The 16,345-nt window shown below is 43.5% G+C and overlaps 1 protein-coding gene across 1 annotated transcript in view; it reads right to left on the reverse strand.

Annotated features, from left to right (window-relative positions):
- Positions 1-8,255, reverse strand: part of SGPP2 (sphingosine-1-phosphate phosphatase 2) — a 154,567-nt gene extending 146,312 nt beyond the window's left edge. The window contains exon 1 of the mRNA XM_039470142.2: positions 7,905-8,255. Within this exon, the coding sequence (XP_039326076.1) occupies positions 7,905-8,117 (213 nt within the window). The 5' untranslated portion in view covers positions 8,118-8,255. The remainder of the gene's footprint in view (positions 1-7,904) is intronic.
- Between the last annotated feature and the right edge of the window lie 8,090 nt (positions 8,256-16,345).

The following is a 16,345-nucleotide window of genomic DNA, read 5'->3' on the forward strand; positions in this document are numbered from 1 at the left end:
TCAGAAATTTTTCTTCTGCTTATCTTTTCTACAGAATTTTCATTCCCCTCTCCACCCCTGGCTTCTGAATTCCTATTGTTTCCTGTGTCTTGAAGCTTCTGTTTCTTTACAACCTCCCTCTTTTCCATGAGGTTCGTCAGAACTCTACCACTTATGCCCCTGTGTCTGGGTCTTGTGTTCAGACTCACCAGGGAGCAACTTGATTGTGTTTGTCAGTTACTTTATAATATGCATGATCTTAACTGGATGAAGTCCCCATGCCAAGCCGTGTCATAAAATGCTGGCCAGCCTATAGCAGGCTGCCTTTCACTCCAGGGCTGTTCCCTCACACAATCAGCTTATAGTCATAATCATGGGATCCTATGATTCAAAACATAGCAACCTCTGTCTCAAGAAACCATTTGTGTTTTTCCTCCTAAGGCATCTGTGAGTGAGAATGACAACAGGAGTACCATGAAGAACCTGAAACAGACATTAAAGTTTGATTTCATGTGAGTCCTGTATTTGTTGCTGCTTGAATCTAACACCACTATTTCTTAAAGTCTTCACCACTGGGCTCCCTCCGTACTCACACAGGCACCCCCATCAGTCCTGCACAGAGATACCCTGAGATCCCTCTTAACACAGTGCTCCGAGTTGCCAATTCTGATTTGCCACACAGGATGAAACTGATTGCTGTCTTCTTGTCTATAGGATAAAGTCCAAATTCTGCAGTAAGCCACATTAAGGCTTCAGCCTAAAACTCTGGCTGCAACCCCAAACTGCAGCTGTATTATCACACCAGTTTCTTTATGCAACCTACACTGGATGGATTTCATTTCTCCTCTCTAGTGCACTCTCTGCCTTTCTCCAGGGAGGCTGACCTTGATGGATTTCTTCAGCCAGTTCCCAAACTCCATGACTATAGACTAAATTTGGTTAAAGGGGAGCACTGGTAAGATATGAGAAACAGGGCATATAGAGAATGAGCTTGAGATTTGATCCCCTTCCCTCCCCACAACTTCCTCCTTCCTGGCGGTGGCTGCCTTTCTTTACTAAGGGCCTCAGCTCTGGTCAGGGAATCCCCTCTGCCATCTAAGCTCTCAGTGCGTCTGGGGTTACCAGAACCCTATTCCCTGTTCTTGCTTTTTTAGGCTTAAGTTGCTTGCTCCAAGATGCTTCATTCTCCCAAGCTGGTTTTCATCCAACCCTGCCCACATCTTTGTAAATGGTCCTTCAGTTACCCCCACGTTGTAAAATTTTTAAATAGACTTTGGGGGTGGGGCAGGGTCTCTGTCACCTAGATTAGGGTGCAGTGGCATGATCTCAGCTCACTGCAACCTCCCTCTCTCGGGTTTAAGCAATTCTCATGCCTCAGCCTCCCGAGTGGTTGGGACATTAGGTGTGCACCACCACGCCTGGCTAATTTTTATATTTTTTGGTAGAGGTGGGGTTTCATCATGTTGGCCAGGCTGGTCTTGAACTTCTGACCTCAAGTGATCCACCCACCTTGGCCTCCCAAAAGTGCTGGGATTACACCTCCTGACCTCAACTGAGCCACCATGCCTGACCTAAATGGACTATTTTTAAAGAAAAGTTTTATATGTATAAAAAGATTGAAAAGATAATACACAATTCCCATATTCTCACAGCCTTTCTTATACTCTGTAGCCAGTTACCCCTATGATTAACATCTTATGTTGGTGTGATACATCTGTTACAATATTGAGACATTATTATTAACTAAAGTCCATACTTTACACACACTTCCTTATTTTGTACCTAATGTCTCTTTTTCTGTTCCATGACCTCATCCAGGACACTACATAACATTTAGTCATGTTAGGCTCATCTTGAGTTGTGACAGCTTCTCAGAATTTCCTTGTTTTTAATGACCTTGAGAGTTTTGAAGAGTACCAGTCAGGTAGTCTTAAAGTTTGAAGAGCACCAGTCAGGACTTCCCTCAGCATGTAACAAGAATACATAATTTCGATATGCATCAAGAGAACATGATGTCACACGACTTACCACTGGTACTGTTGACCTTGATCATCTGGCCAAGGGAGTGTCTGTCAAGTTTCTATACTGTAAAATTATTTTTTCCCCCTTCTCTTTCCATACTTCACTCTCTGGAAGGCAGCCACTATGTGTAGCCCATGTTTAAGAAATAAGGAGGCTGGGTGTGCTGGCTCATGCCTGTAGTCCCAGCACTTTGGGAGGCCAAGGCAGGAGGATCGCTTGTGCCCAGGAGTTCAAGACTAGCCTGGACAACATAATGAGACCCTGTCTCTATATTTTAAAAAAAGAAGAAGAAAATAAATGAAATAGAGAGCTATGCTTCCTTCCCTAAAGGTGGAATACAGCCTAAGTTCTTAAGAAAAGTGAGGTAAGATATACATAAAATGTATGATTTTAACCATTTTTAAGGGTTTCAATCACCCTTTTTAAGTTGGCCAACTATTTCCTGTTAACACTCCGATGCTACCCATGCTGAACTTATCAACATTCACCAAAAATGACATGTGTCTTTATGTTCTAGCACAGGAGAATCCAGGTAAAGAAAGAGCTTCTCTCATTTTTGCCTGTATGATTCCTACTCACTCTGTCAGCCCTAACTCAAGACTTCAATGGGCTTCCCTGGGGAAGGTGCATTACTCCTACTACTGTCTCCCTGTCCTTCTATTCATCCTTCTATTCTAGTATTATTTTGTTTGTACTGCACCCTTTTATTTGGGCTTTCACAAGGTAGAAACTAAATTGTATTTATCTGTACATCTCTAAGGCTGAGGACTGCCCAGGAAACATGGTAGTCATCGATAAATGTTGATTGGAAATGAGGGAAGCAAAGGTGAGAGAGAAGCCGAAGTGGTTTATTTAAAGATTACTGAGAGTATTAATACCTAACATTGGTGAGGAGAAAACCTACACTTGTCATGGTTTACCCTAATATATCCTTCCTGTGGGGCAATTTGGTAATAGCTCTTAAGAGTCATAATATATGCAATTTTTTCACTCAGCAATTTCAAGTCTGGACATTTTATTTAGAAGGCAATCAAGGACAGGTAGAAAGATACTTGTACAAAGACATTATCATTTTTAATGCAAAAACTGGAAACAACCCAAAGATGCCGTACCTGGCCGACTAAATTATAGTATATCCATCCTGTGGAGGAACATGCAGCCATTAAAAATTAGGCTGAACATTTACTAAGTGATTAGCATGGGGGTGGAGGGTGATATAATGGGCATGAATTTAACTTTCTCTTGGTGTGTTTCCAAGTTTTCTCCTATGAACAATGATGATATCTGTAACTAGAAAGAATGATCAAATGTATACTTTCAAAATATCTCATTTTGTCCTTTCAAACCTCGGCATCCAATAAAAGATCATCAAAACTTGCATTCTGACCTGTTGGCCAGTTTAGTAATGATGAAGCCAAAATGTCACAGGGGCCATGACCACTGCCTGCAGCCATCACCACCCTCCTACTGAATACACTAACGGTCATGGGGCCCAGGATAAGAGAACTCAGAGCTTCCCAACTTGGTTGGCCAGCTTCTCTGGACCCCTCTTCTAATCTGAATCTTGGACATTCGTTGATGTTTGTTTTGTTTTAAAGCTTCTCTAAGTGACTATACTGTACAGTCATGGTTAAAAAACCACGGTTCTTGGTCGGGCTTTGTGGCTCACACCTGTAATCCCAGCACTTTGGGAGGCCAAGGTGGGCAGATCATCTAAGGTCAGGAGTTCATGACCAGCCTCTCTAACACGGCAAAACTTCATCTCTACTAAAAATATAAAAATTAGCTGGGCATGGTGGCACATGCCTATAGTCCCAGCTACTTGGGAGGCTGATGCAGGAGAATCATTTGAATCCAGGAGGTAGGGGTTGCAATGAGCTAAGATCAAGCCACTGCACTCCAGCCTGGGCAACAGAGCGAGACTCCATCAAAAAGAAAAAGAAAAAGAGAGAGAAAGAGAGAGAAAGAAAAAGAAAGAAAGAAAGAGAAAGACAGAAAGAGAGAGAGAAAGAAAACCATGGTCCTTTTCCATTCTGTTCATTCTGCAGATGAAAAAACTGAGATTCAGAGAAGTCCAAAATAACATGAAGGTAGAACTAGATCCCAGTCTCCTGGTTTCTGGGACATATTGTTTGTACTTTAGCACACTAATGAAATCAAGGGTGGAGTTTTGGAGATTAACAGATTTAGAAGGCCTCCGATGGCTTCAAGAGGGAAACTAGGAGTGTAAAGATTTCTAGAAACAACTTATCTTTGATCTCCCTAAGTCAATGTGAGAACTATGTCTGAGCAGTTATCAGAAAACACTGGACATAGGGACATTAGAAAATATGATCCTTAGTCTAATGTAATGCCGAGGAAGGCGCTGCAGAGTATAACTCAACACAACTGGATTGAGTAAGCAAAAATGATAGAAATCAAAATTCCATTGTATCTGAGGCTGGCTTTACCCCAGAACAAATAAACAAAATTCTCATCACACTTTATCTTCCCAGCACAGTCCTAGGCCCCTGCCTTTTGCTCAGGGCAGTGCTTCCCAGTGCAATAACCAAAAATGGCTTCCTACAGTTACTCTTGCAATTCAGATACCCTTGCAAACTGAAAGCAGTATCACCTCTTTTCACACGATCTCCACCCTGCCCCAGATGGACCAACAAGACACACCTCAGTGAATTAGATAAAGTGAGGTCCTGGAATTTTCCCTGGAATCTGCACAGAGGAAAGAAATTTAGACTTGGGAGTCAAAAGATCTGATTTCCCCTGACCTTGCAGATATCCTGGAAGTCCTCAACAAATCGCTTAACCCTTCATGACTCAGACTTTCTGTGAAATTCATGACTACTGGGCAATCTCTAAGGCTCATTCCAATTTATTCAATGACAGGCTTGTACAAGCCAAGCCCACTCCTGGTTTGTAAAAGACACAGTTAATCTTTAAGCTAGCAGCATGTGGTATAATGAGAACTTGCAGAGAAAATTTCAGTCAATCATTTCTACACTTACCCTGTTTTCAAAATTAAAAGAAACATAGAAAATGTGAAAGGTGGGAAGGTAAATTAGATTCATTAAGATCTAAAGTCACTCAAATGAAGAAGAAAACTTCTCTATTGTTTGAAGGGTCTTAAATCAATATCCCAGTGCTGCCTTCTAGGTTATGTAGAAATATCCTTTGATTTTCAATATTCGCTTTTTTTTTTTTTTTTTTTTTTTAATAAAACATTGCCAGTCACAGTGGCTGACACCTGTAATTCCAGCACTCTGGAAGCCTGAGGCAGAAAGATCACTTGAGGCCAAGAGTTCAAGACTAGTCTCAGCAACATATTGAGACCCTGTCTCTACAAAAAAAAAAAAAAAAGCCAGATGATGGCATGCATCTATTGTCTTAGCTACACAGGAGGCTCAGGCAGGAGAACTGCATGAACCCAGAAGTTGGAGGATGCAGTCAGTTATGATTGCACCACTGCACTGCAGCCTGGATGATACAGCAAGATCCTGTCTCTTAAAAAAAAAGTTAAAAACTATTATTTTATATTGCAATCTACACTCATGTATTCACAAAAGCCACCAGCTCCTCCTATATGCCAGACCATGGGAAGAAAATAAGGACCCTAACAGACAAGTTTCCTGGATTCTTAGAGCTTACCATCCACTGGAGGGGCTGTCAATGATCAGATATCCACACAAAGGCACATTTAGACAATGTGATAAATGCTGTAATGAAGAAACCCAGCAAGCAAAGAGAGTCTATGGCAGAGGGAGCTAGGCTGGAAGGTCAGAGAAGGCACCCATAGAGGAACTGACCTTTGGAAACAGAAGGATGGGTGGGGAGGTTATTTAGAAAGGACAGGCAGCTCAGGCAGGCCAAGGCCTGTTCAAAGGCCAGAGGCAGAGAGGGCAGCATACTTTTCACAACTGCCCCCTTAAAGTCCTGTACATTACCTGGGTGCAGGTATGAGATCATTTTTGAGGAGGGATTCTATGTGTGTATAAAAAGGATTAATCTTCCCAAGTCATTTGAAACCAACCCACCTGTAAAAACTATTCATTAACCTTTCATTTATCAAAGGCTCTCAAGTTTATGTCTCACATTATATACCAACACAGTGATTTCTTATCTTGTGCATTTAGCTCTCTTGCTTTTAAGTGATCTCTGAGCAGATGTTCTGTGTTAGGCAGGTGGGTACGGGGAAAACCCCACCATTTGGCTCACTGAAGACCTAGGATCAGCAAGTAGCAAGAAGATATCACTGTGCAAGAAATTTCCTTATCTTGCTTTTAAAGATCAAGAGGACCCAACTCTGGAGTTTAAAGTTAAGTTACCAGGGGTGATGTTTAAAGCAGCTCGAAAAGCACTAGTGGAACAATTCACTCTTTCAGCTTCCTGAATTAGAGAAACAGGGTAGAAGCTTATGAAGACAGCAACAGAAAGCAACCCACGCAACTACCTGCGGGTGCCAATGGTGTGTGCACTGAAGATGTCATGGCACGGTTCGGTCAGGTGCCTTTTTTTTTTTTTTTTTTTTTTGAGACAGTCTGGCTCTGTTGGTACTATCTCAGCTCACTGCAATCTCTGTCTCCCGGTTCTAGCTATTCTCCTCCCTCAGCCTTCCGACTAGCTGGGACTACAGGTGTGGGCCACCACACCTGGCTAATTTCTTATCCCCCCTACTCTGCCCTCTTTTTAAGATAAGGCAAGAGAAAAGAGGGGGTTCTCATACTCATCTATAAGGTACTAGAAAGTCACATGGGATAAAGAAGGAACAATAATGAGGAAAAAAATGCACAGGGGGATTTCTCTGGAGTGAAACACACACCCACCTTCATCCTCCCAAACTCATTCTAGAATCCAATGCCTTGAATATTCCATTCCACACAGAAGCCAGGTTCTTCATAATTCCTCAGTTACATCTAGAAATTTACACATAAATAAAGACCCCTTTTCTGTCACCGAAGAACAAAATGTGGCTTTTGTACAAGGAGTTGGAATTGCTAATAGGTTGCTTCTGTTCTCCTGTGCCACACTTTTGACTTTGCCATTTTGCCACTTTGCGGAGGGAAAGGGCAGCCGCTGCCGGTGGCCCCTGTAGACAGGCATCCCCAGAAGCCAAGTGCAGCCCGTCTTCTCCCTCTTGCCTGGAGTCCCTGTGCACTGCGACGACGACAACTCACGCTAGTCCCTGCCAAGCCGCAGCGGGTTGTATAACCAGGGTCTGAACGCCTAGTCGGGAGCGCGGCGGGCTTCCCACCCAGAAGCATCAGAAGCATCTGTTAGAAGTCACTGGCGTCAGTCCATAGAAGACCCACCGGGCAGGAGCCACCCCCACCCCCCCGCCTGCCCCGCCAGACTCTGGGGAAGGGCGAGCAGGAGGTGCTGTTAGGACATCATCGCTGGGGCTAGTCCAGGGGGTTGTAAATCTCTCTAGGAGCTGTTTGAGCCCGAAGTTCTGTCCCCAGAGCTGGTGAGGAGCGCGGCAAGCCCAGCAGCACCCGCAAACGTGTGAATCCGGGAAGGGGGATGGGCGGAAATGCAAGAATACGGGGGGAGGGGGTAGTCTAAGAACGTCTTCCCGGGGAAGTGCCAAGGACATCCCCGCTCCTCTGTTCCATTACGTAACTCTTACATATCTGCTGGCATCTACCTGAATTTAACTACTTTTTAAAGTGGGAAGTCTGTAAACGCACAGCACTGACAGGGTCTGGGGATACCTCAGTGGACCCGGCTGGCCCTGGCAGCGTTCGGGGGTTGCATCCCGGTTACTGGAAGCCCAGGCCTCCCCGTCCACTCGCAGGGCCCGGAGCCGGGTCGCTGCCGGGGATAGCGCCCTCTCCACCCGGCCAGCCCCGCGCGGCGGAGTCGCCGAGCCGCCCCCTCCCCATCCCCGGTGAACACCTGCCCGCGGTTACCTGCGGCGCTGCGGCTCCGCGCAGCCCTTTGGCCGGGGCCCCGCCACCGTTGGCCGCGGGGAAATGCTCGACCCCGGGGATCCGCGCCGCGCGTTCGGCGGGATCCGCGCCGTTCTCCCGGGGGCCTTCATCCGGCGCGGGGAAGAGCCCGCAGCGGCGCTGGAAACGGGCGACGAGCTCGGAATCCTGCAGGCTCCGCAGCAGCTCGGCCATGGTGAGCCCGGGGCCGCGCTCTGCCGCCGCCGCCACGCCGGGCCGGTGCCCTCCGCTGGCACCGCCGCTCCCGCCTTGCCCCCGCCGGTCCCGCACCCGGAGCGGAGGCCGGGCGGGCGGGGCCCCGGGTCCCAGCCAACAGGTGCGCCGCCCGGGTCCTAGCGCCCGCCCAGGTGTCCGCCTCCACCTTGCGCCAGGCGCGTCCCCTTTTCTCTCCGTCCGGGAGGGCAAGGGAACCCTGTTGGGAACCTGGGCGGCCCTGGGGCCAGGACAGCCAGTAACCGGGCAGAGGAGTGCAGGTGTCCCAGCTGCGCCTCTCTTCTCGCGGCGCCCCCAAACATCCCACTCCCTCCCGTGACACTAATGGAGCGGCCGAGCGCGCGTGCACCTGCGCGAGTCCATCCTTTCGGGCGCAGGCTGATCCCATAGTGACTTTCCTTGCAACTCTGAGCCCAAGGTGAAGCCAGACTTCCTCACACGCCAGCTCCCCACAGCCACCCACGTAGGCCCACGTCCCTCCAAGACTAGTTCCCAGCAAGTACAGCGAGCCCCCTAAGGAAAATTCCCAAGTTCTTTCCAAACTGCGTGATGCAACGTCTCCCCAGAGGTCCGAACACCCTCGACTTTGCTCAAGTACCCAGGAGGTTCCAAGTGGGCCCTGAGTCAACATCCTTCGCGTCGCTGCCCCCGCCCTTGATTTGGCAACTGGGAAACACTTTCAGGTGGGTGGGGAGGAAACTCCCTTCTGGGTTTTCCGCATTGAGAAAAAAGATGCTTACCACTCTCTCCTACTTCTTTTTGCTTTGCCTCTCTTTTAAGCAATGGCACTAGGAAGACCGCATCAGACCATCTGGGGGGACTTTAAGCTAGAAGCTAATGAAGTGCTGGAGGAGTGGGGACAGGATTAGGTATCTCACTGCACCTGCACCTGCTTTAGGGCGCTCAGCAGAAGACAACAAAGGAAACATCCTGCAGGCCGGCCTTGGTTTTCCCTCTTCCCCTCCTAAATTTCCCTCCTAGGCTCGGAGATCCGGAGATCCCGTGGGAGGCAGCAGCCAAATTAGGCCCAGGTGATCGGTCTGCAACAAAAGTGCGATTTAATCCTGTCTTCCGTTTGCCACAGAAGCCTGCATGTTTACTGACTGTCCATGCAAAGCCTACTAAGAATTTGGTTGCACAAATGATGATTCATGAACATCTATCATTGCCTTATTTATTCAGTTGTCCTTTTAGGACTGAATGTCCTTGGGATGTGACTTTCCAGGATGGTGTGGTCCTCCTTCATGCCCTAGTTTCTACTTTTCTTACTTCTCAGTCCTATCTGGAGAACAAAGTCAAGGGGACTGAGAAAGTGCTGTAGCTCTTCAGGAACACCATTCTCCTCTTACAGAAGACACACAGAGTTACTGTCTTGCGTGGCGGGATCACACACAGAAATGTCCAGCTCAGGAGTTAGAAGCCTCTCTCCACAATACTGCTGGCTCATTTACAGGGTTGGTTTTAGAAGATGGAGCTGCAATCGTTGGGAACCTGTTCTGCTTATGTGTTAAAGAAATATGTTTTCCTGTAATGGCACTTGCCTCACGTGTCTCCCAAATTTAGTGCTTCAATTTTTCTTTCTCCCAATTAGGAAAAAGGAAAAGCAAAACATGGCACACCCAGCATTAAGGTAATTGCCGAAGAACTGTATTTACAGACAGAGCATTTTATCTCCATGGAGGATCAGTTACTGATTCCAGCTTTCAATGGCTCACCATGCCACCTGATGTAAGTTACTGCATGTCTGGGTTTATCTCTGTAATGAAATGATAATCCTCATTTCTTGTCTTTCTTATAAGGCTCTTGTAAAAATAATCTTGAGATAAGCTCTGTAAGGCCTAGTGAGATCATGATAACAAGGTGTATTGTGCTGCAGCCATTCAATCTAGGAAGGAATCCTCAGGAGAATTTGGCTCTGAACATCTCGAGTGAGACTGAGGAGCCTTCTGGGCAGTGGTAAGCACATTTCCCTAGAGCCTTTTTTTCTAAGGCCCAGTCTTAATTCTGAACATGGATTTCCCAACCAACCTAACAAAAACCAACATCTTTGAGAAGTGGTAGGGCTGAAAGACTGCTGTAATGGTGCAGAGATATTAAATAGTAGCTTGAAGTCATGCAAAAAAAAGTTTTTTGATGCCCGAAAAACAACTTGTAGTTCTTTGATCATTGAACACTAGTCATACCTGTGGGAAACACATTTCACCCTCACCCCCCCCCCCCTTTTTTTTTCCAGGGCAGAAATCCAATTATTTGTACTTTGCTCAATTGTGTATATACATATATATATATATATATATATGTATGTATATGTATATCAATTACAAAATGACATATTTAAAAGGAATTGATGATGGATGTATTAATATTAGTTCAGATAAAGATTAAGCTACTGTCACAAAGAGACCCCAAAATACAGTGGCTTAAGAAACACAGATATGTATTTCTCTTTCATAGAATGGTTCTAAGGCAAGCAGCTGAGGTTGGTAGGAAGCTCTGCTCCATGGCCCTACTCCGTGACTCAGGTTCTTTTCATCTGATTGCTCCACCATACCCTGAAACTGAGCCTTAGGTCATTATCCTCTTTTGCATGGTTGAATCTGGGTTAGGGCACATCTGAGGTTCAGTTCCTGAAAGGGTGAAGAGAGAGAGAGAATGTCCTGAGCAGCAATGTCTGATTAAGCAAGTGAGGCAGAAGTTCACACATCACTTCCACTGACATTCCATCAGTGAGAAAGACTTGGAAATGTTATCTCTAGCAGGGTAACCTTATGTCCAGCTTAAACTATATTACTGTGGAAGAAGTGGAGGACAACCAGCAGTCTCCACCAGTGTTAGGAAACTAATGTTGGTTAAAATACTGTACAGTAAAAAATACATGTTATAATTCAACCTTAATCTACACATTTTATCTAGGCAGTCTGTCATTCACTTGGCATGTTATAAATACTTATGTGCAGATATGAGTTTTTAAAAGAAGCCACACTAAAAATAAGTTATTCCAAAAGACAATTGGCCAGGCATGGTAGCTCATGCTTGTAATCCCAGCACATTGGGAGGCTGAAGTGGGAGGATCTCTTGAAGCCAGGAGTTCAAGACCAGCCTGGGCAACAGGCGAGATCCCATCGTTACAAAAAATTTTAAAAACTTAGCCAAGCATGGTAACATGAACCTGTAGTCCTAGCTACTCAGGAAGCTGAGGCAGAAGGATTGCTTGAGGCCAGGAGGTTGAGGCTATAGTGAGCCATGACCACATCACTGCACTCCAGCCTGGGTAACAGAGTGAAATCTTATCTCAAAAAAAAAAAAATGAGGGCAGGGACAACTGGTAACCTTTAACAAATTAAAATGAAGTGTTTTTATAAATGTTGGGAAAATACCTTTCATTTTAAATGACAAATTTTGGTATTAATTGCATTATTGTATTTTAAATTCTGATTTAGTTATTTTTCTGCAGAGCAGATTACTTCCAAATTACAACTAGAGTGTTCAGTTTTGAACTGGACAATGTTTCCTGGATCAAAACAAGTATACAGAATTTGGTTTCTGTATTGATTGTCTATTGCTGCATAACAAATTATTACACTAAAGTAGTAGCTTAAAACAATATTTATTATCTCAAAGTTTTTGCAGAGCAGGAATCTAGGTGTATTTCAGCTGGGCTCCCTGGCTCTGGGTTTCTCTCAAAGTCACAGTCAAGATGCTGGTTTAAGCTACATCATCTCAAGGCTCAACTGGAGGCAGATTTGCTTCCAGAATCATTCAGATGGTGGTTGGTAGATTTAAATTCGCTGCAGACTATAGGCCAGAGGCCACTCCCTTTTACTCAACACATGGACCATTTCATAGAATAGCTCATTATACAGCCACTTCATAGAATAGCTCATTATATAGCTGTTTACTTCATCAGAACAAGCAAATGAGAAAATCAAGACATACAGAGAGATTCTGAATTGGACAAAGAAGATGTCATTTATAGCCCAATCTTGGAGGTAACATTCCAATATTTTTGTCCTATTCTACTTCACAGAAGCAAGTCCCTAGATCTAGCCCACACTAAAGGACAGAAGGAGTGAGACAAAAATATGAGTACTAAGAGGTAGGGATTGTTGGGAGACCTTTCGGAAGCTGCATGCCACAAGTTCTTCCTGCTTACATTAATTCTCTAACTTCCTAGCCATAATATCAATATTTATTGTTCCTAAGAAATACAATGTATAGTCTTAGCCTCAAAGAGCTTCCATCTGAAGCACATTCACAGAGAAAACACGTGCAGTAATATGAAAACAATACTAAAAGGAAAAAAATGGGGCACCAGATGACTAATTTCTCGTAAAAAACTACATGGATCACAGCTGTAATTCCCAAATCTGGATTCAGAATTACCTCAAAAATTGCCAAAATTCCAGATATTTTTGAAGAAAGTATAAATTCTTTAATTAGAGAAGAGTAAAACAATGAAACTAATAAATGCAACATAGAGTTCTTGGAAAAAATGCGACAAAATGGCAAACCATCAGCTAATCTAATAAAGAAAGAACAAGAGGAAAAACAAAAGCCCCAAATGTTAAAGGAAACATAATCATTAAAAGCAGAGGAAAAATTTTAAAAGCCTTAGAAGGCTACTTTGTACACCTCTATGAAAATAAGTTTAAAAAATAGATCAAATAGATATTTTTTAAAGAAAACACAACTTACTAAAATTAATCCTAGAAAATAAAATCTAACCAGACTAATTATCATAATGCAGGTAGAGAAAGGGGTTAAAAGACTCCTCTGTGGAAAGCACTAGGCCTAGCTGGCTTCACAGAAACATTCTATCCATCATTTGAAAAACAGTTAATCACAATGCTAATTAACCTATTCCAGATCATAGATAAAGACATTTTTCAAAATTTCTTTTATGAAGCAATTACATTTATCTTGTGACTTGAAATAGTATCAAAAGAAAACAACAGAATACTCTCACTTGTGAAAAGCATTCAGAAATCTTAAAATATCAGCAGACTCCAGCAGCTCATTTAAAAAATGATACTTTTTAATAAAAAAGTGAGATTTATTCTAGTAATGCAAATAGGTTAAGTATTAGAAATCCATCAGTATTATCTATCCTATTCATAGAGCTAGAGAGAAAAATCATATAATCTGTTATTGACTGAGTTGTGTTCCCTGCCCTAAAAAAGTTATGTTGAAATCCTAATTCCTAATATCTCAGGATGTCATCTTATTTTGAGAGAGGGTCACCACAAATACAATTAGTCAAAAATAGGTCGTAATGTACAGGTTGAATATCCTAAATCTGAAAATCCAAAATTCAAACATGATCCAAAATTAATACTGTTTGAATACTGACATGACACTCAAAGGAAATACTCATTGGAACATTTCAGATTTTGGACTTTCAGATTAGAGATTCTGTACTGGTCAATCAAATGCTAATATTTCAAAATCTGAAAAAAATATATGAAGTCTGAAACATTTGTGGCCCTCAGCATTTTGGATAAGGGACACTCAACATATAACAGAATGGACCCCTGATCTATTATGACTCAGGCACTTACTCACTTAGATGACCAAGTGAGGTCAGAGACACACAGGGAGACCACCATGTGATGATGAAGGTGGAGACTGGAGTTTTACAGCTGAAAACCAAGGGATGTCAGGGATTGCCAGCAAATCACCAGAAGCCAGAAGAGGCTAGGAAAGATTTCCCTACAGGTTTCAGAGGGAGCATGGCCCTTGATATCTGGCCTCCAAAACTGTGAAACAATACATTTCAATTGTTTTAAACTACACAGTTTGTGGCACTGTGTCACAGCAGCCCTACGTTGTCTTTTTAATAGATGTAGAAAAGCCATTTGACGATATTTTATGCTCACTCTTGTCAAAGCTCCTCAATAAAAGTGTTTAGTGTCTGGGGTCAGTGAGCAAATGATTTTGGTTGGATAGAGAGTTTCTGTATTTGAGCAATAGAATGTAATGTGGGAAAGATAAATTGCGTCTTCCCAGCAGTAAGTCCTGAATGTCAGGTCATGAGGTTTACAGTATGTTTGAGGCAATGAGAAATCTTTGAAAGGCAGGCTGGCAGCGGTGGCTCCTATCTGTAATACCAGCGCTTTGGGAAGCTGAGATGGGTGGATCACTTGAGGTCAGGAGTTCAAGAATAGCCTGGCCAACATGCTGAAACCCCGTTTCTACTAAAAATACAAAAATTAGCCGAGCATGGTGGTGGGTACCTGTAATCCCAGCTACTCGGAACGCTGAGGCAGGAGAATCGCTTGAACCCGGGAGGTGGGGGTTGCAGTGAGCGGAGATCACATCACTGTACTTCAGCCCGGGCAACAGAGCAAGACTCTGTCTCAGAAAACAAAAACACGAACAAAAACCAAAAAACTTTGGAAAGCAAATAAAAGACATGAGAAAAGCATGGTTTCCAGAAAATTAGTTGGGAAGTTTGCTGTTGGGTGAATGGTGTCTGGAAGCCGGGAAATGCTGGAGATGTGGATATTCATTATAGGCTCGCATAACTTAGATTTCATAGGACTTTCTTCAGATGGAAGAAATTTCACTCAACTGCATACTGAAACAAGCATGAATCTACTGACTTTTCCATTCTTTTTCTTTTTCATACAAATGGTAGCTGATGCTACATGCTGTTCTGTCTCGCTTTGTCCATTATGATATACTTAGAGATTGTTTCACATCAGTATAAAAAGATCTCATTCATTCTTTTTTTTTATTTTAACTGCAGAACATTCTATGTGTTGTAATTTATTTTACCAGTCCTCCAGTAATGAACACTTTAGGTTATTTTCAAACAATGATGCTATAGATGGTGCTGCAATAAATAACCATTGTTGCCACCTGCACTTCCATACCATAGACTCCTAGTGATGGAATTGTTGGATCAAAAGGCCCGTGCATTTGTAATTGTTAGACACGGCTTAATGGACATCTAGAGAGTGATGTACCAACTTCCTCTTCAGTCAATAAAATTGTCTATTCCTCTACATCGTTGGCTACAAAGTATTACCAGATTTTTTAATCTTTGTCAGTGTGATAGGCTACATATCATATCTCATGGTAGTTTTACTTTGCACATCTCTTATTATCAAAGAGGCTGGCCATCTTTTTTCATAGAGTTGGAGAGAAATGTCCAGATCTGTTCTAGGTAAGAATACTGACTTATCCCAGTCAGTTGCAGAGAAAATATTAGCTCCCTAATTTCCCAGCTTGAATGTCATGTTCACCCTATTAAAATCAGGAAGCTCCAGTTCAGCGTTTACCAAGGTGCCAGAGTTGGTGCTCATCTTGGAGGATCTTTCGGAGCTACAGAGAGAGGGAGCAAACCTGGTTCGCAAAACCTGCTCCAACCCAGGACTAAGTGGGTGGTTCTGTAGCAAGGCTGTAGAGAAGCCCCCTGCAGGAAAAGTAGTTATGGGGTGACTTCTTGCCTCATTCGCTACTGGAAGTTAGGTTATTGCAGCAAGAGCTTAATTATTAATTTGGATTATGTTAATTTGCATTGACTAAGTTTTATCATTTTCATGGCTTATAGTTACAAATGATCATATATGGAGTGACTTAAAACAACAGAAATGTGTTAACAGAACCCTCAAAGTTCTGGAGGTCAGAAGTCCAAAATAAAGGCGTCGGCAGAGTCGCTGCACACCTCTCTCCTAGCTTCTGGTGGCTGCCAGCAAGCCTTGGCATTCTGTGGCCTGTGGCAGTACCACTCCAGTATCGTCCTCTGTTATCACATGGCATTCTCTCCGTGTGGCGCTTCGTGTCTAACTTTCCTTCTTCTTCTAAAGGTGCTAGTCATTGGATTAGGATTCAAATGATCTTGTGAACCTCCCAAATCTGAGACAGGTATCAGTTCAGAAAGTTTATTTTGCTAAGGTTGAGGACACGTGCTACAGCCTCAAGAGGTCCTGACAGCATGTGTCCAAGGTGATCAGAACACAGTTTGGTTTTATATATTTTAGGGAGACATGAGACCTCAAATGACAAATATAAGATGAACATCGGTTTGGTTTGGAAAGGTGAAGCAACTCGAAGTGGGGAGGGTGCTTCCAGGTCATAGGTAGATAAGAGACAAATGGTTGCATTATTTTAAGTTTCTGATTAGCCTCTCCAAAGGGGGCAATGAGATATGCATTTATCTCAGTGAGCAGAGGGGTGACTTTGAA

This window comes from Saimiri boliviensis, chromosome 5 (assembly GCF_048565385.1).
Source record: "Saimiri boliviensis isolate mSaiBol1 chromosome 5, mSaiBol1.pri, whole genome shotgun sequence".
NCBI lineage: Eukaryota > Metazoa > Chordata > Mammalia > Primates > Cebidae > Saimiri > Saimiri boliviensis.